Here is a 20,203-nt window from a genome sequence, read left to right on the forward strand (position 1 = left end):
GCTCAACTGGAATTCTATCATCTCCACTAGCTTTGTTCATAATGATGCTTCCTAAGGCCCACTTGACTTCACATTCCAGGATGTCTGGCTCTAGGTGAGTGATCACACCATTGTGGTTATCTGGATCATGAGGATCTTTTTTGTACAGTTCTTCTGTGTATTCTTGCCATCTCTTCTTAATATCTTCTGCTTTTCTTAGGTGCATACCATTTCTGTCCTTTATTGTGCCCATCTTTGCATGAAATGTTCCCTTGGTATCTCTCATTTTCTTGAAGACATCTCTAGTCTTTCCTATTCTATTTTCCTCTATTTCTTTGGATTGATCACTGAGGAAGGCTTTCTTATCTCTCCTTGCTATTCTTTGGAACTCTGCATTCATATGGGTATATCTTTCCTTTTCTCCTTTGCTTATCACTTCTCTTCTTTACTCAGCTGTTTTTAAGGCCCCCTCAGACAACCATTTTGCCTTTTTGCATTTGTTTTTCTTGGGGATGGTCTTGATCACTGCCTGCTGTACAATGTCACGAACCTCTATCCTTAGTTCTTCAGGCACTCAATCAGCTCTAATCCCTTGAATCCACTTGTCACTTCTACTGTATAATCGTAAGGGGTTTGATTTAGGTGGATTTGATTTATAAGTAGTAGCTTTTCTTTTTTTTAACTGTGCTGCGTGGCATTCGGGATCCTTGACCAGGGACCAAACCCATGCCCCCTGCAGTGGAAGCATAGAGTCTTAGACACTGTACTGCCAGGGAAGCCCCTGATTATTTTTCTTAGAAAAGAATAACATCTTTTTTATACAAAAGGGTTTTCCTGTCACTTTATATGTGCACTATGAAACAACAGGGAAGTGGGGTAAAAACATAATACGAAGAGAATTATGAACCTGAAAAAAGTTGCATTTAATAGCAACTAAGCAAACACATAGTGAAACCAGACACTGCACTTTGCCATCATCTTCATCTAGTTTGAAGAAGAGAAATAGGTGGAGGGCGGACCTGGGTGGGCACCCTGTCAGGACGGCACCCTGTCAGTGCTCAGAATCTTCCAGACACATAGTGGGTGTTAACACGTATAAAGATCAGGCGAGGCTGTCGCTCGCATCGTCCTGATAGAGCGTCGGCCACGTGCACAGCCTTTGGGGAGAACAGTGTGACATGTCAGGAGCCTTAAAAATGTTCTGTTGCTGATGTTCAGTCACTCAGTTGTGTCTGACTCTCTGCGACCCCATGGACCACAGCACTCCAGGCTTCCCTCTCCTTCACCATCTCCCGGAGTTTGTGCAAACTCATGTCCATGGAGTCGGTGATGCCATCCAACCGTCTCATCGCCTGTCGTCCCCTTCTCCTCTTGCCCTCAGTGTTTAGTCCCCTTGATTTAGTAATGCCACTGCCGGGAAGCTGTGTTGAGGACAGGCCTCAGGACAGAGGCTGTTGGCTCCAGATGACAGTGTGCTGGTTTAGAGAGACAGTGCAGTGGGCCTGACCCAAAGGTACTGCCCACCGAGGAACCATTCACAGTGCGCAGTGGAGTATTTCATAGTTCAAATCTCAAATCTTAATGTTCAGGATCTTAAACATCTTAAATGACATCTGAGAGTATCCACATAGTGTGAGGATGAACTTATATAGTGAATGAAAAAAAGAAATTACAAAAACCTACCTTTAGTTGGGTCACAACCTCTTAAAGAGAAGTATGCAAGTCAAGAAAAAGGCACTGAAGCAATCGTGTCCATGTCAGTCATGTTTTGGATAATGTGACTTTGGGTATGTTATTTTCCCCTTCCTCTTTGGGCTTCCCTGCTGGCTCAGACAGTAAGGAATCTGCCTGCAATGCAGGAGACCTAGGTTCCATCCCTGGGTCAGGAAGATCCCCTGGAGAAGGGATTGGCAACCCACTCCAGTACTCTTGCCTGAAGGATCACTTGGACAGAGGAGCCTGGTGGGCTGTCGTCGCTCCGGTCATAAAGGGTCAGACATGACTAAGCAACTAATGCTACCCTCCTCTTTGTGGCATTTTCTAGGATTTTTTTTTTTTAAGTATCTTACTTCTCTAATGAAGAGCAACACCATTCTGGTGTTGGCACTGCACTCGGAATTGGACTCTGCCTCAGGAATGACCTCAGTGTAACCCCTTTCTGAGATGGGATGGGGGTCCCTTGCCCACTTTTATGTGGATCCGAACCTCAGCGGTTGGGGCCTGACTTCACCTTGCGCTCTGCGCGTGTTGTTGGAAAGTGGCAAGATGTATGTCCCCTTAGAAAGAGCAGAGTAGCATAGAAACATAGACATTACCATATATCAGTGAGGCACCCAGTGGGAATTTGCTGCTTGGTGACAGCCTAGAGGGAGAGATGCGGTGGGAGGTGGGAGGTGGGTCAGGAGGGAGGGGACACACTTGTATTACCTGTGGCTGCTTCATGTTGATGTGTGGCAGAAACCAGCGCAACATTGTAAAGCGGTCATCCTCCAATTAAAAATAGATAAGTTAAAAAAAATTACAGAAGTAAAGATTCAACAACAACGAGAAGAAACAGCAGGAAATCCCACCCACCTGGAGCTGGTACAGCGGCCAGGAAAGGACTGTGGTTTTGCAGCTGTGTCCCGAGGGGCACCCTGCCCGCCTCTGGGCGTCTGTCTGGGAGTCCCCCTGGTTGCCAGCTGCTGGAGTGGATTGCCGGGCAGGCAGGCAGTTCTTTACAGATTGTAGAGGCAGAGCCACGTTCACCCCAGCACCCAGCTCTGCTGCAGGGCACACAGGTGGGGGCGCTTCCCCTCCCATGCCCCACGGTGTGCGTGACCTGCAGGCCTCAGTCACAGAGCTGGCAAAGGTCTGTTAAGGTCACTTCTCCCTGTGTGTCTGGCTGAGCGTCACATGTGTGACCAGGAGCTCCAGGGGACTCAAAGGAGGATGACCCCGATGGCACCATGGTTAAGAATCCGCCTGCCCCTTTTTCCGGTTATCGTGGTGTAGGGAACCATGAGCAGCAAAGTCTCCCGCGACACCCTCTACGAGGCGGTGCGGGAAGTCCTGCACGGGAACCAGTGCAAGCGCAGGAAGTTTTTGGAGACTGTGGAGCTTCAGATCAGCCTGAAGAACTATGACCCTCAGAAGGACAAACGCTTCTCGGGCACCGTCAGGCTTAAGTCCACTCCCCGCCCCAAGTTCTCCATGTGTGTCTTGGGGGACCAGCAGCACTGTGATGAGGCCAAGGCTGTGGATATCCCCCACATGGACATTGAGGCGCTGAAGAAACTCAACAAGAATAAGAAACTGGTCAAGAAGCTGGCCAAGAAATATGATGCTTTTTGGCTTCAGAGTCTCTGATCAAGCAAATCCCCCGAATCCTGGGTCCAGGCCTGAACAAGGCTGGCAAGTTCCCTTCCTTGCTGACCCACAATGAGAACATGGTGGCCAAAGTTGATGAAGTGAAGTCTACGATCAAGTTCCAGATGAAGAAGGTGCTGTGTCTGGCAGTGGCTGTTGGCCACGTGAAGATGACAGATGATGAGCTTGTGTACAACATCCACTTAGCTGTCAACTTCCTGGTATCATTGCTCAAGAAAAATTGGCAGAACGTCAGGGCCTTGTACATTAAGAGCACCATGGGCAAGCCCCAGCGTCTGTACTAAGGCACAGCTTAATAAACCATACTAAACCATCAAAAAAAAAAAAAAAAAGAATCCGCCTGCGAAAATAAACGACCCAATCAAAAAATGGGCCAAAGATCTAAACAGACATTTCTCCAAAGAAGACATACAGATGGCTAACAGACACATGAAAAGATGCTCAACATCACTCATTATCAGAGAAATGCAAATCAAAACCACAACGAGGTACCATTACACACCAGTCAGGATGGCTGCTATCCAAAAGTCTACAAGCAATAAATGCTGGAGAAGGTGTGGAGAAAAGGGAACCCTCTTACACTGTTGGTGGGAATGCAAACTAGTACAGCCGCTATGGAGAACAGTGTGGAGATTTCTTAAAAAACTGGAAATAGAACTGCCATATGACCCAGCAATCCCACTCCTGGGCATACACACCGAGGAAACCAGATCTGAAAGAGACACATGCACCCCAGTGTTCATTGCAGCACTGTTTATAATAGCCAGGGCATGGAAGCAACCTGGATGCCCATCAGCAGACGAATGGATAAGGAAGCTGTGGTACATATACACCATGGAATATTACTCAGCCGTTAAAAAGAATTCATTTGAATCAGTTCTAATGAGATGGATGAAACTGGAGCCCATTGTACAGAGTGAAGTAAGCCAGAAAGATAAGCACCAATACAGTATACTAATGCATATATATAGAATTTAGAAAGATGGTAACGATAACCCTATATGCAAGACAGAAAAAGAGACACAGATGTATAGAACAGACTTTTGGACTCTATGGAAGAAGGTGAGGGTGGGATGATCTGAGAGAACAGCATCAAAACATGTATATTATCAAGTGTGAAACAGATCGCCAGTCCAGGTTGGATGCATGAGACAAGTGTTCGGGGCTGGTACACTGGGATGACCCGGAGGGATGGGATGGGGAGGAAGGTGGGAGGGGGGTTCAGGATGGGGAATACATGTAAATCCGTGGCTGATTCATGTCAACGTATGGCAAAAACCACTACAATATTGTAAAGTAATTAGCATCCAACTAGTAAAAATAAGTGAGAAAAAAAAAGAATCCACCTGCCAATGCGGGGGACACAGGTTCAGTCCCTGGTCCAGGAAGATCCCACATGCTGTGGAGCAACTAAGCCCCGTGCCCTGCAACTGCTGAAGCCCAAGCGCCCTGGAGCCCATGCTCTGCAGTGAGAAGCCACCACGATGAGAAGCCTGTGCCCCTCAGTGAAGCGTAGCCCCCACTCGCCGCAGCTAGAGAAAGCCAGCACACAGCAATGAAGACCCAGTGTAGCCATAAATAAACAAATAACATTTTTAAAAAGTTAAAGAAAAGAGCTGGCAAACTAGCCTGCTGGCCAAATCTGTACCCAGACCAAGAATGGCTGTCATATTTTTTAAAGCTTTGTAAACCAATCAAAAAAAAAGAAAAAAAACTCAACAAAGAAGTATACTGGATGAGATGGTTAGATAGTATCACCGCCTCAGTGGACGTGAATTTGAGCCAACTCCAGGGGAGGGTGAAGGACAGGGGAGCCTGGCTTGCTGCATTGCAAAGACTTGGACATGACTTAGCTGCTGAACAGCCACAGTGGCCACACAGTCTAAAGTATCGACTGTCTGGTCCTTTTCAAAAAACTTTGTTAATCCCTGCTCCATATGAAAGAAATACATGCATTGTGTAAGTGATGAGCAGTGGCCAGGAGACTCATGGTAACCAGATCTGGAAGACCTGGGCTGAATTCTACCAGCCTTGGTCCCGGCCAGGTGATGGCTTTGGACAAGTCGCCTGATCTCTTTGAGTTGTTTTCGTCCCCTCCTTTCCCCTCCCCTTCCTCTCCTTTTCCTTTCTCCTCCTGCTCCTCTTCTCTGCCTCCCTCCCTCCATTAAGTAGCCATTACTATGATCTGCTGTGGTCTTTTTACATCTGATTTACAACGTGAGTTTATAAGCCTTCAAGTCTCGCACAGATGCATCCTGGTATTTTATCAGTGTCGGCTTCTTGCCCAGAAGCAGATGCTGCAGTGGGCAGATACTTTCTCAAACCCGTGTAACTGAACCAGCCTGGCGTCACAAAGGTCTAACAGGCTAGTTTGGCACGTGGTGGGTAAGGTGACACTGTAACAGATCATATGAGCCTGGTTAATATTTGAGCTGACCTCCTTTCTTGGAAGTGGCCCAGACATGGTTTGGTCTGGTTCTATCCTTTTTACTGTTGAGGTTTTGAGAACCAATGAGGCAGAGGGACACTGGCTCAAGCTTATTGCAGAACCCAGAGCCCACGGGGCCTCCTCTTGCTTCAGCCTTGGCACATGTCACCTCTCCCCTTCCACCTCCCTGCGTGGCCCCAGCGCATCCCTCCCCACTCACTTCAAACCTGCCTTCTTCACAGAATCCTTCCACCACCTTTCCGACCAGCCCCATGAACCTGAGCTGCCGTTTCTCACTTTCTTTTGGGATCATATGTTTCATGTCGGGCTTCCCAGGTGGTGCTAGTGGCAAAGAATCCGCTTGCCAGTGCAGGAGATGTAAGAGACGAGGGTTTGATCCCTGGGTCGGGACGATCCCCCTGGAGAAGAGTATGGCAACGCACTCCAGTATTCTTGCCTGGAGAATCCCATGGACAGGGGAGCCTGGCGGGCTACAGTCCATGGGGTCACAGAGTTGTAAATGACCGAAATGACTTAGCACATACGCACATACTTCATGTCTGCACCCCCCAGCAGACTGTAAGCTCCATGAGGGCAGGATGGACCTTGTTGGCTGGCTCTCTGCCAGCACAGAGTGCGTGTGTGTGTATGTGTGTGTGTGTGTGTGTGTGTGCATGCACACATGTGTGTGTGCACTGCCTGGCAGGTAGGAGGGGCTCAGTACAAATGGGCTGCGAGCGCAGGAGGGCCGGCTCCCGGCTCCTGCCTGGGCCTCCTTGTGTTCTCAGCCCCCTCCCGGCCTGGCTGGTTCCCCGGGAGGCTGGGTGGGGCCCTGACCCGCAGCTGTGTTCTCTCCCCCAGGCCGCGGGACGGGGGCGCCTGCCTCTCCCAGATGCACGGCTGGGCCCCGCTGCAGGTGCTGCATGGCCACGCCGAGGTGCTCTTCCCGGTCAGCGGCGTGGGCTCCTACGGGCCTGCAGGTGGGTGTCCCCGGTTCCTCCCTGCCGCCCGCAGGGGCTGTGGCCGGACCAGCGGCAGGAGGGGCCGGATCAGGGGTCACGTCTGTGGGGGGGAGAGGGAGGCCGAGGCTCAGGGCAGGCGGCCCCACCAGCAGGGGAGCCTCAGTGACTTCGGCTTGACTCCTCGCTGAATGAACCAGGGTATTTTGCGGTGCTCTCGGCTGAGCGGGTGTTGGCACGTCACCCGGGAGCCCCCAGACCCACTTCCTTTCTTGGCAATGATCTGTTGACCTTGGTGGCGTACAAACGGTGACCATTATTTTTGCCTCTCAGGAGGAAGGAGAAGGTCAGAACCCGTAGCTCTAAAGGTCCTTGCACCCTTGGCAGCTGAGGGCTTGGAGGTCAGGGAGTAAGCTTGGCAAAAAGTGGGCAAGCCTTCCTGGCCCGTTCCTTGTGACGGCGGGCGCGCGTGGTTTGTTACTGCTTTCTTTAGCTAGAGCAGGTCGTGGTGGGAGGTGTCGGGGTGAGGGTGGGAGCCGTGGCTGAGCCCGGCGCTCCCGGCGGGGCGGGTGTGCGTGGCGCCCGGCAGAGCGGAGCGCTGGGTCACTCTCCGTGCCCCCGCAGGACCACCGTGTCGGTGAGGGCTCCCCACACCCGCCGTGTGGGCGCCCCTCTCACCTTGTGGGCCCAGGTTTAGGAAGCTGTGGACGGTTGTGGACGGGGGCCCACCGGCTGCTCAGGAAGCTGTCGACATTTGGAGCCGGATGCCAGACAGTTGTCCTGGCGCCGCGTGAGGAGCAGAAAGCCCCTCAGTCTAGCTTGGGCAGGACTGGCCCGTTCCCGGGTGCAGTCGGGGCTGGGGGGCGCGGTGGTCACCTCAAAGGTGCAGGCGGTGTTGCTGGTCTGAGTGGCTGCCGTCCACCAGGCTGGTTTCTCTGGGGAAGCATGGACGGCAGCGGTGGACACGTGGTGCTTTGTCTGGGTTAGCTCAGTCCCTCCTGACCGCAGCTCGCGAGGAAGGGGAGTCACGGTTCAGACGTGGGGCAGAGGCCCCCCGAGGGGGTCTGAGGGGAGAGGCCGGGTGCACAGGAGGGCCCGGGCAGGGCTTCGTCCCAGTGGGGTGACGGGGGCGTCCTGTGGGCACCGGAGGCAGAAACCTGGGGGTGGAGGGGCCCGGCCCGGCCCGCAGCCCTCCTGGCCCTGCGCCCCCCTTCCTGGTGGGGGTCTGCCCCCTCCTCTCCCCCTCCCATCCGGTCTGTACCTGGCTGAGGTGCCGACACGCTGCCCCGGCCGCGTCTCCTGTACCAGCCAGAGCTTCTGTCTGGGTCTCGGGTGAAGCCTGGGGCGGGCTGGTCTGGGAGCCCCTGCCCTCCTTCCGCGTGGGTGACCAGCCGGGGTCCGAGCCCCCCAGGCTGCAGACATAGTCGCCTCGCTCTTGCCCGCGCAGGGGCAGTGCAGACTCGGGCCAAGTGTCTGCGAAGTGGGGCTGGCCGGCAGGGAGTAGGTGGTCCTCACGTGCGTCTCGGACCCCTGGAGGGTTCCCAGGGCTCGTTCACAGCATCCGTGGGGTCCACGCCCCTTATTCTGCCCCCACCGACGGGCCTTTTGGTCGGGTCGTGAGCTGTCGCCGGGCTGGCGTGTCCGGCTGCCCCCAGGCCTCGGCTGTGTGCCCTTCATGTTGGGGTTCTGGCCGGCCTCTGGGGTCCTTGCTGGCAGGTGTCCCCCGGCCTGGCGGGTTTCTCTCGGTCCCTCCTCACACTGTCAGCCTCCCAGACCCAGAGGCTCCATCTTGTCCCTGGTGAGTGGACCCCGGCCTCCTCACCAGGGAGGCTGGGTGTGAGCCCGTCCGCCAGCTTTTTAATTTACTACAGTAGCGAAGCTGCCAGGAGCCTTAGAAGCTTGAGGCCTGAGGGCCAACCCGCTGTTGGTGGGGACACTGCACGGGAAAGCGTGTTATTCTCAGGGTGCTTAAAGATGCTGGAGTCAGAGCTGGAGCAGCCATGACCTGGCGGGCATGCCACTCACGTCAGATCCCGGCTCTGTGTAGCTCAGGAAACTCAGTGCTCTGTGGTGACCCAAAGGGGAAAGAAATTCAAAAAAGAGGGAATATATATATATATATATTAGATTCACTTGTGTTAGTAGAAGCTAACACAACATTGTAAAGCAACTATACTCTAATATAAATTAAGAAAAATAAGAGATGGGAGTGAGAGTAGGTTCGTGAGGACAGCAGATGGAAGGAAAAGGGAGAGAATCCTTTTCCTCTTAGGATTCCCTTTTTCAACCCCTTAACAGCGGGGAATCTTGAGCAGAACTAGGTGAAAACGGAGGAGGTCACAGGACAGATGGCTTAGGGAGCGAGACGAGCTCCCTTCCGTCCCCCTGTCCCGATCTAGGTGTGGTTGGGGGCCTTGACACTGGGAGTTTGTCTGGCGTGCAGGTGTTCTCCTGAGTGACGTTGGCCTTGATATCCCCCAGGGGCATGGATTTTGCACTTTTTTTCTGGAAAGAGACATGAGCAGCAGCCAGTGCATCTATGGTCTGTGCTGCCTCTTGCCTGCTGTTGGTAGAGATGACTTATGGCCTCGCTTCTTCCAAACGCCTTTCCCGCGTGGTGCAGGGCTCTTGAGAGGGGCAGTCACGCGGTTGTGACAGGTGGACGCTGCTGCCCCCGCGTGGCCGTCTCCAGATGCTGCAGGCGGGAGCCCTTCTGTCTAACAGCTGATTTATTATCGTTCCCTGGTTTTGAGGTTGTCTCTGGACATGGAATTTACGCATAATTTCAGGTGGCTCAAGATCAGAAAGGTTAATAAATAAAGTCATAGGGAATGTAGTCAGTACTATTGTAATAACCGTGGATGACAGACAGTTGCTGGATCTATTGCGGTGATCAATATGTAATATAATCAGTTTCTAATGTAAATGCTGGATCGCTGTGCTGTACTCCCGGAACTGATAAGAGTATTGTGTGAGAGCCGCACTTCAGTGAAGGGAAAAAAAGCCGAAGTGGGAGAACAGGGCCTCCAGCCAGTGACTGATGCCAAGTCTGAGATGACGGCTGAAAAAATGAAACAGGCCGCAGATGAAGGTCCAGCGTGCAGATGGGGAAGGCCTTGCATCAGCGGAGTTATCAGGCGAACCAGTGTCTGCCCCGTGCCCCTGTCTCATGGGAGAGCTGAGGGCGAGAGCAGAGCCCTGACCTTCTCTGCGGCTGCTGTCTCTGTGCAGATGCCCCCCTCGGGAGCCTGGAGAACGGGACGGGACCCGAGGACCACGTCCTCCCAGAGCCGGGACCCCGGTACAGGTGAGCGTGCAGCCCCCACCCCCGGCTGCCTCTGGGGCCGGACTGTCCTCCTTGCAGCTCTGCCTTTCCTTCTTTTTGAAAATCCCTCTGCTGGGCTTGAAGGGCAGCGCCTCACTTCACAGGAATTCAGTTCAACTTTGGTCTGACATCCTAGGGCATCAAGTGGCCATGGGTCTCAGGCCCAAGACCTGGTGTCGGTCACATTTCATTTGCATGCCACCTTTACTTTTCCTTCTTTGGGGGCCATGGCTAGGTACTTCCACTGTCATAATTTGCTTGATTTAATATTTGATGATAAACCATTGGACAATTTTAGTATTACACGTTACAGTTTTAATATTATGTAATATTTAAATCTGGGGAAGTATTCCAGTATTACTGCCTGGAAAATCCCATAGACAGAGGAACCTGGCGGGCTACAGTCCATGAGCTTGCAGAGAATCAGACACGATTGAGCACACACACACGTAATATTGGAACCACTTTGGTAACAGGTATTTGTGAAGTGCCTAGGGTTTCCCAGGTGGCTCAGTGATAAAGAATCTGCCTGCAGTGCAGGAGACGAGGGTTCGATCCCTGGGTCAGGAAGATCCCCTGGAGAAGGAAATGGCGAACCGCTCTAGTATTCTTGCCTGAAGAATCGTTTGGACAGAGGAGCCTGGCGGGCTATGGTTCATAAAATCACACAGATATGACTGAAATGACTTAACACACATGTGCCACGTCAGTTTTTTGTTTTTCCAAATCTAAGTATCTCAAAGGAAAGCTGAGCTGTTCAGAGTCACTGGACGTTAGGTGGCAGAGCTGAGATGGACAATGAGGACCCCCTGAAGGCACTGTGATCCTCAACTGCGCTTGCAGCTCTCTCCTTCCTCCTCTCTCTGGTTTTAATTCGGTGCCTCTCAGATACAATGTCTGCATTTTCAACCCTGGTTCCAGGGTGTGGGCATAGTTTACCTCCGCCCATGCCTCGTGTTCCAGTCTCACCCTGCTTTTGGAGAGGCACCGTCTCTAGGAGGCTTGTACACATTAGTGCGGTGCCAGGAAGGGTTGGTGTCACCCGAAGGAAGCCTCAGTCCTTCCAGTGAATATTCACGATTGCTTTCCCTTAGGATGGACTGGTTTGATCCCCTTGCAGTCCAAGGGTCTCTCAAGAGTCTTCTCCAACACCACAGTTCAAAAGCATCAGTTCTTTGGCCCTCAGCCTTCTTTATGGTCCAGCTCTTACATCTGTACACGACTACTGGAAAAACCATAGCTTTGACTATATGGGCCACTGGGTATTCTCCTGGGAGCTGTTTTCGTGAAAGATGTGAAGTATTATTTTTCCATGTTGCAAATTCTTTGTAACTACACAAGCAGCTCTCATTATTTGTGGTGGCCGTCTTCTCTCAAGACGGAGCCATTGCCCCCAGGTCCCTAGGAGTGTGTCTGGCCACAGCATTTTGGTCAGTGGATCAGTAAGTGCCTTTGGTTTCTGTCTGCTCCTGTTTAAAGACATCCCATCTAACACCCGTTGTTGCTTCAGTGACGGGGAACTCATGGCCAGCGGCACTTTCACCGTGTGTGTGTGTGCTAAGTTGCTTCAGTCATGTCCGATTCTTCTGTGAGCCCACGGACTGTAGCCCACCAGGCCGCTCTGTCCATGGGATTCTCTGGGCAAGAATACTGGAGTGGGTTGCCGTGCCCTCCTCCAGGGGATCTTCCCAACCCAGGGATCCAACCCGCATCTCTCGCGTCTCCCGCGTTGGCAGGCGGGTTCTTTGCCACCACACCATCAGGCTGAATAGAGGCCGCCTCACGTGGGTTTCCCCCACGAGGCTCCGCGCAGTCCTGTGTTTAGGAAGAGCAGACAGCACTTCAGGCTTCCTGGGAGGCTCCAGCGTAAAGAGCCCGCCTGCAGTGCAGGGGATGTGAGAGACTTTTTGGTTCGATCCCTGGGTGGGGAAGATCCCCTGGAGGAGGAGGTGGCAGCCCACTCCAGTATTCCTGCCTGGAGAATCCCATGGACAGAGGGGCCTGCCTGGCAACAGTCCACTTGGTTGCAAAGAGTCGGACACGACTGAAGGGGCTGAGCCCATACTCAGCATGTATGTATTCATGGATGACCACGTCAGCCCTGAGAGTGCAGAGTTTGGGGGTTCCAGGTAAACTTCAGGGAGTAGGCGAATTTGCAGATAGGGAATCTACACACAGAGGATGGACTGTGATCTCAAAGGGCCGCCTTCCCTTCCTTGGAGTCGGGAAACCTGGACGAGCTCAGCACCTGCTGCGTTTGTTTTGAATGTCGAGGTGCTGTGTTTTAAGTGGCTGACTCTTCACTTCCCTCTGCTTGCCTTTCCAGCGTGGAAGCCAGTCCTCCAGGCCAGGAAAGTCCTCTGAGCAGCCTGTTACCTTCTGCCTCGGTGCCAGAGTCCATGACAGTCAGTAAGTACTTTCTGGGCAGCGTCTGCCATCTCTGGGTGACCCTGGGGCCTGCACATCCTGGAGGCAGTGCCTTTGTGCTAGCTCCTGGGTGACTGCAGACTTTACGGAGCCTGGGATGAAGTCAGGTTTGTGGGTGCCTGGTTGTGGACTTGAAGTGTGGTGTGTGGTCATAAGCTCCCTGAGCTGTGAAACCTGATACCTGGATTCATGCATCATTTTGCTAAAGTAGGGGCCCCCAAACCTTTATGCCCCTAGGGACCAGTTTTGTGGAAGACAATTTTTCCATTTACCCAGGGGGCAAGGATGGTTTCTGGATGATTCAGGCGCTTTACCTTTATCATGCCACCACGATGTGATGATGTGACGATGTGACCAGAGGTGGAGCTCAGGCAGTAATGCGCGATGGGGAGCGGCTGTGAATACAAATACAGGTTCCATCGCTCACTGCTGCTCTCTTCTTCTGTGTGGCTGGTTTCTAGCAGGTCTTGAACTGGTACCAGCTCGGGGGTTGAGGACTCTTGCTCTAAAGGACATGCCTCAGAGGTGGAGCAGCAGGGAGGCTGAGGGAACCTTCTGTCATGCAAGGATTTTGGGGTTTGCCTCCTGCAAGGCCGTCAGCTACAGAGAAGGTTTCTAGTTGGGTTTCCTTTGTATCCCTGGAGGGATCACTTTTGTACAAAAGGTAGAGTGCATCTCTCAAAGATGAGTGAAGGCTGCTAATGATCAGGTGCAACCTGTTGGCACCCTCACCACTCAGGAAAGGTATAGCAATTATGGTTAGGTTTCAGTTCCGTTCAGTCACTCAGTCATGTCCGACTCTTTGCGACCCCATGGACTGCAGCACACCAGGCTTCCCTGTCCGTCAGCAACTCCTGGAGCTTGCTCAAACTCATGTCCATTGAGTCAGTGACGCCATCCAACCGTCTCATCCTCTGTTATCCCCTTCTCTGCCTGCCTTCAATCTTGTCCAGCATCAGGGTCTTTTCCAGTGAGTCAGTTCTTTGCATCAGGTGGCCAGAGTATTGGAGCTTCAGCTTCAGTCCTTCCAATGAATGTTCAGGAGTGATTTCCTTTAGGATTGACTGGTTTGATCTCCTTACAGTCCAAGGGACTGTCAACAGTCTTCTCCAACACCACAGTTCAAAAGCATCAATTCTTCGGCACTCAGCCTTCTTTACGGTCCACACTCTCATATCCATACATGACTACTGGGAAAAACCATTGCTTTGACTAGCCGAACCTTTGTTGGAAATGTAACGTCTCTGCTTTTTAATATGCTGTCTAGGTTGGTCATACCTTTTCTTCTAGGGAGCAAGTATCTTTTAATTTCATGGCTGCAGTCACCATCTCCAGTGATTTTGGAGCCCAAGACAATAAAGTCTGTCGCTGTTTCCATTGTTTCCCCATCTATTTGCCATGAAATGATGGGACTGGATGCCAAGATCTTTGTTTTTTGAATGTTGAGTTTTAAGCCAAGATTTTCACTCTCCTCTTTCACTTTCATCAAGAGGCTCTTGATGAAAAGTTAGGTTTGAGTGGCTTTATATGATAAAGAATAAACCAACCATCTGTGGCTTAATATATAAATCATCGTTCTGTCCAGAGGTAGGCAGGCTGGGCCAGTGTGTGGCTCCATGGTCACCAGAGAGTAAGGCTCCTTCTGTCTTGCCTCGTTGTCCAAAATGGCTGTTTTAGGTCCAGCCATCTCATTCTTATCCCGGGTATCAGGAATGAGGAGGGGGCAAAGGAGAAACTTCCTCCATTTCTTTAGGTAGGATTCAGGGATCTGAACTTGCAAAAGAAATTACAACTTTTTCCTCTAGCCTCTGACTGAAATTTAGTATTCAGTATTGCCTTCATTTTTTATTATTTTAATTTATTAAAAAAAAATTAATTAACTTTGCTTTTGGCTGTGCGGGGTCTTCTTGCTGCATGTGGGCTTTCTGTCATTGTGATGCGCAGGCTTCTCGTTATAGTGGCTTCTCTTGCTGTGGAGCACAGACTCTAGAGCGTGGGCTTAGGAGTTGTGGTACGTGGGCTCGGTTGCCCTGTGGCAGGCGGAATCTTCCTGGACCAGGGAGCGAACCCATGCACCCTGCATTGGCAGGAGGATTCTTAACCACTGGACCACGGGGGAAATCATTAATTAATTTGTTTTAATTGAAGTATTGTTTACAATATTATTAGTTCCAGGTGTATAACACAATGATTCATAGTTTTTATGGGTCATGTTGCATATAAAGTTATTATGACATGCTGGCTATAGTCTCTGTGCTGTACGGTATGCCCTTGTAGTTTATTTCATCCATCGTCATCTGTGCCTCTTACCCTTTCCTCCATATTGTCCCTTCCCTTTTTCTCTCCCCACTGGTAACCACTAGTTTGTCCTTGGTATCTGTGAGTCTGTTTTTCATTTGTTATGTTCATTTGTTTGTTTTATTTTTAAGATTCCACATATAAGTGATATCATACAGTATTTGTCCTTCTCTGTACTGAGCGTGGTACCTTCCAGGTCCTTCTGTGTTGCTGCAAATGGCAAAATTTCATTCTTTTTCATGGCTGAATAATATTCCTCTCTCTCTGTGTGTGTGTGTGTGTGTGTGTGTGTGTGTGTGTGTGTGTGTGTGTGTGTGTGTGTGTGTGTGTGTTCTTTGTCCACTAATCTGTCGATGGACGCTTAGATTGTGTTTTCTTTAATGATGAAAGGAGCAGCGGATCATAAAAACCTTAGTAGTCTCAGCCACGCGAGTGACTGTCAGTGACGGAAGTCGCTGGTTCCTGTAACAGTGATATGAAAAAGATCTCACAGTGTCATTTCTGCTTGAAAATAGAGTTTTTTAATGAGAAAATGTAAAATCCTGTGTACTATTCTGTCACTTGTCTTTCTTTACGTTTTGGTAATTCTATTTCGGTATAATCAGTTTCCTTTGTAGTCTTGAGTGTTTTAGGTTATGTATTTTGAAACATTTGTCTGAGAAGAGACCCATGGGCTTCATCACCAGGCTGTGCGATGGGTCTCTGGCCCAAAGATGCACCTTTCCCCTCCCCCAAGCTGTAAGGACCCTTCCTAGAAGGTGCACACAGGTTCCTACTTGTATGGCTGACATTTGTCCCAAGGCCTCCCCTGGCTGCTCAGGAGGCAGTGTGTCCATCCCCCATCCCCTCAAAATAACCCCATGGCCAAGCAATGAGGAAGGCTTCCCTAGTAGCTTTGCTGCTGCTGCTAAGTCGCTTCAGTCGTGTCCGACTCTGTGTGACCCCATAGATGGCAGCCCACCAGACTCCGCCGTCCCTGGGATTCTCCAGGCAAGAATCCTGGAGTGGATTGCCATTTCCTTTTCCAGTGCATGCATGCATGCTAAGTCGCTTCAGTTGTGTCCGACTCTGTGTGACCCCATAGATGGTAGCCCACCAGGCTCCTCTGTCCACAGGATCTCTAGGCAAGAATACTGGAGTGGGTTGCCGATTGCTTCTCCACCCTGGTGCCTCAGGGGGTAAAGAGTCTGCCTGCAATGCAGGAGACCCCGATTTGATTTCCTGGGTTGGGAAGATCCCCTGGAGAAGGGAAAGGCTACACTCCAGTGTTCTTGCCTGGAGAATTCCATGGACTGTATAGTCCATGGGGTGGCAAAGAGTCAGACACGACTGAACGACTTTCACTTTCACTAAGGAAGGAAGAGTGGAGTCTGGGGGGCATCCAGTATTCTTTTTTTTAAAAAGGAATTTGTTTATTTTGACTGCACTGGGTCTTAGGTGAGGCATGTGGGATCTAGTTCCCTGACGAGGGATTGAGCCTAGGCCCTGCTGCGTTAGGAGTGTGGAGTCTTAACCACTGAATCACCAGGGAAGTCCTGAAAATGGAGTTTTATGTGATTACTGTACTGAGGAGAGTCATTCTTAGTTGACTTGAATAGCAGGTAACTCTGAAAATAAACACAATGGAAAGGAGCCAGCGCTAGTGAGTCCGCCTGCACGTGGTTGCCTGTCTAAGCTTGAGAACGGTGCCAACACTGTCTCAGTGCTAAAGGCAGGTATTAAGGTGTTTCCAGAAGTCACCAGGGTGAGTGGAAGAGGGCAGAGCAATCTGACCGTTTGAAGCTTCGTCGTCTTAACACCTGCGGTGCTGCTGTGGGTCACATCGTGATGTGGAGGGCTGAGACCTTACTCTGCCCCAGGTGCAGCTGCTCTGAATTACTCCAGTGTTTGTCTCATTTACATTTGTTTTGAGAAGAATGGTGACCCCGAGATTGAGGGCATGAAGGCCAGACTTGGTTGGCGCCTCGTCCTGGGCACCGTTAGCAAGGATACAGACATCTCGATGGTCCGCACCCCGCCCGGCCCCGTGGTACCCAGCACTCTGCTTTCACGTGGGTCTCCTGCACCCTGGGACGCGGTCCGGCCATCTCAGACACGATGTGGTGTGTCAGCTACTCTTCCGGGTCAAGAGAGATCGTGGACTGTGGGTCTGCCTCGGGCATCTTCTGACTTTGAGGAAGATGCTGGCCCGTGTGTTTCACTAAGGACATGCCTCTGAATGCACTTGACTATGCTGATGGCAGGCATCTAGACTGTTTTTTAATTTCTAGTTGTATGCTTTAAATGAAAAAAGGGCTTCACTGGTGGCTCAGATGATAAAGAACTGCCTGCAATGCAGGAGACCTGAGTTTGATCCCCCGGAGAAGGGGAAGGCACCTTCCCTTAGACAGAGGAGCCTGGCGGGCTACAGTCCATGGGGTCACAGAGAGTCGAACAGCTGAGCAACTAACACTTTTAGAAAAATAATTTTAAATTTATTTTATTTTTGGCTGTGCTCGGTCACTTGCTTTGCAGTGTGTGGACTTGTGATGGCTTCTCGTGGAGCACAGGCTCTAGGGCTTCACGGGATCAGTAGTTGTGGCGCGCAGGCTTAGTTGCTCCACGGCCTATGGGATCTTCCTGGATCAGGGATAGAACCCGTGTCTCCTGAATTGACAGGTGGATTCTTTACCACTGAGCACCCCGGGAAGCCCCGTCCTACACTTGTCTAACAGTGTAAATCTGGTTTTCTTATTTGGTATCTTTGGCAAAGCCAGAGTTTACAGTCTGCATCTCTGGAGAAACGTTTCACTACATCTGCATTTTGACCCTTGACGCTCGGTAGCCGTGTGGTTGGTGGGGATAAGGGTGTGTGTGGTGGGAGGAGGTTCTGTTTTCTGCGGTGGTGGCTGTAAATTTCAGGGAACCTTCCCTCTTGTCTGTCCTGTGGGTGTTCCAGACGAGAGATCGGAACCCTTAGAAGTTTTGCCAGCGTGGGTGCTTTTGACTTGTACCCTCCCCATCTCACCCCTGCCTCCTGTGTTACTGCAAAAAAAAAAAAAAAATGAGAGCGAGTCTGTCTGGGGATCCAGGGAGTATTATTGTACCTTGCTAGGGTTGTTGTTAATAAAGTACCCCACACCGGCGGCGTAAACAGCAGAAGTGTGTTTCTCATAGTTCTGGAGGCTGGAAGTACCCTAGGACCCAGGCGCCGGCAGTCTGGTTTCTGGCGAGGCCTCTCTCTTGGCTTGACGGCCTTCTCTCTGTGAGCGTGCATCCCTGGTGTGTCTTCCCATAAAAAAGCTTTAATTGCCTCTTCTAAGTTCCTACCTCCAAATGTAATCAAAATACATGAATTTGAGAGAGACATAATTCCCAGGTGGTGCAACAGTAAAGAACCCGCCTGCCAATGCAGGAGGCGTGGGTTCGATCCCTGGGTGGGGAAGATCCCCTGGAGGAGGACATGGCGACTCACTCTGGTATTCGTGCCTGGAGAATTCCTCCTGGACAGAGGAGCCTGGTGGGCCATAGTCCATGGGGTCGCAGAGTCGGACACGACTGAAGCGTCTGAGCATGCATGCACACACGTACATATGTGAAGCACCTCGGATTCCTCTCCAGAGGAGGCGCTCGACTCTCACGATCCGCAGAGGAGCCTGGCAGAGGAACCCTAGCTCTGCTCCCTGGACGTCGCCCTGACGTCCTACCAGCTGACCCCCGGCCCGCCTTGTAGCTGCGCCGCCCTGTCAGAGGGTCCTCCGCTGCCCACCCTGGTGCCCCCGTCTTGGACTTCCGGCCCCCAGAACGGTGAGCAGTACTTTTCTGTTGTTTATCAGCCGCCCATTCTGCTGTGTCCTGTTATTGCCGCTCAAACGTGCTGAGACCCTGAGGGTCAGTGGGGCCGGTCAACGCTGGCCGCGCTGACCCCTTGTGCATACCAGCCCCTCTCTGCACGGCGCTGCCTCGCGGCCTCCCACCCCCTTCCGCCCCGCTGACATCCCCCCTGTCCTGGGTGCATGTGCCAACTCATGGACGGTCCAGGAACTCACCCTGCAGTTTCCTCCCCACCCCCTCCATCTTTCCCTGCTCAGATCTCAGGAACTCTGCCACTCTTTTCACTGTAGATGGCTCTCGGAATTTCACCTGAAAAGTTTAAAGTGAAAGTCGCTCAGTCGTGTCTGACTCATTTCTTTGTGACCCCGTGGACTGTACAGTCTATGGAATTCTCTAGGCCAGAACGCTGGAACGGTTAGCCTTTCCCTTCTCCAGCGGATCTTCCCAACCCAGGGATCGAACCGGGGCCTCTTGCATTGCAGGTAGATTTCTTACCAACTGAGCTACCAGGGAAGCCAGAGGCGATCATTTTCACATCTTCCTGAGATAACAGATATTTATAGCTTATTTAATTATTATTCAAATTCTTTTAACTCCCGTTCTCTTTTCTCCACCTTTATCTCAGAAATCTTTGTCTCTCTTTTTTTGGATCAAAATATGACCTTATTTTGAAGGGGTAAATAGAAAAAGAGTTTGCCTGATATCCTGGAATGGATGCAAAAGAAAATCATATATTTTTGAAGTGAACCTGGACGCAAGAAGTCTGTGTGGTTCATCTCCAAGGCCTTTAAAAATACCCAGCAGGACTTCTCTTTCTACCCTGGAATTGGCACAGTATACCTTTCCACCTTGTCATCATTTGCTTTTGAAGCTGACTCACCCTTACTCCAGACACCAAATTTTATGATGAATAAAATTCCATTTTCTATTTTGCAGTTCCATTTAACTTTTGGCATTCTTTTAAACTGAATTTGTGGCAACAGTGTTTCAACAGAATTTTAGATTAAATAGCCCTCAGATCCTAGTCTGGGGTCCATGAAGGTCCAGATGGGGGTGGTGGGCAAGAGAAGCTGTGCAACAGCGCCGTCATGATGGAGGTTGACCCAGACCCCAGGAGTGTTTTTGAAATAGCAGGCATCTCTGCTTTGGCCGGGCGGGCATTAGTCTGTGTGGTGACAAGCAGGGTTAGCTAATACTGAGGAGTCACAGGCAAACCTGGTTCATGGGGATGGCAGAGGAGGGGCTCTTGGTGGTCAGTAATAATTATGATGATGATTAATGCTCATTAAGTGCCAGAAACACAATCCATCACTTACCAGTTTTCTTCCACCCTCCTGATGGGTTGGTTGAATGATGAAGAGCACTTACATGATCTGCCCTCTTGGCAAATTTTTGAAGAGTGCTTTTCTGAATGAAGAAAGAAGTGCACTTTCCTTTTGTCTCTTTCTTTCTTCTTCCTTCCCTTCCTTCTTCCCCTTCTTCTACTATTTGATAGATTTTTTTCCCCCTGTACATTCAGAACCTTTTTATGCCAGTTCTGACCGGTTGACAGACGCTGCGATGCTCCTGGCCTTCACTTGGCAGAGCAAGAGGCCAGAGTCTTGC

General features: G+C 51.0%; 1 protein-coding gene and 1 pseudogene across 2 annotated transcripts in view; both read left to right on the top strand.

Moving 5' to 3' along the window:
• SNX29 (sorting nexin 29) overlaps window positions 1–20,203 on the top strand; it is a 576,513-nt gene that overhangs the window by 80,961 nt on the left and 475,349 nt on the right. For both annotated transcript variants that reach the window (XM_065924349.1, XM_065924350.1), the window contains exons 9-11: window positions 6,638–6,756; window positions 9,967–10,042; window positions 12,387–12,469. In XM_065924349.1, the coding sequence (XP_065780421.1) occupies window positions 6,638–6,756; window positions 9,967–10,042; window positions 12,387–12,469 (278 nt within the window). The remainder of the gene's footprint in view (window positions 1–6,637; window positions 6,757–9,966; window positions 10,043–12,386; window positions 12,470–20,203) is intronic.
• LOC136158486 (large ribosomal subunit protein uL1 pseudogene) lies at window positions 2,936–3,679 on the top strand (annotated as a pseudogene).

This window comes from Muntiacus reevesi, chromosome 2 (genome assembly GCF_963930625.1).
Source record: "Muntiacus reevesi chromosome 2, mMunRee1.1, whole genome shotgun sequence".
In the NCBI taxonomy this organism is placed as follows: Eukaryota; Metazoa; Chordata; class Mammalia; order Artiodactyla; family Cervidae; genus Muntiacus; species Muntiacus reevesi.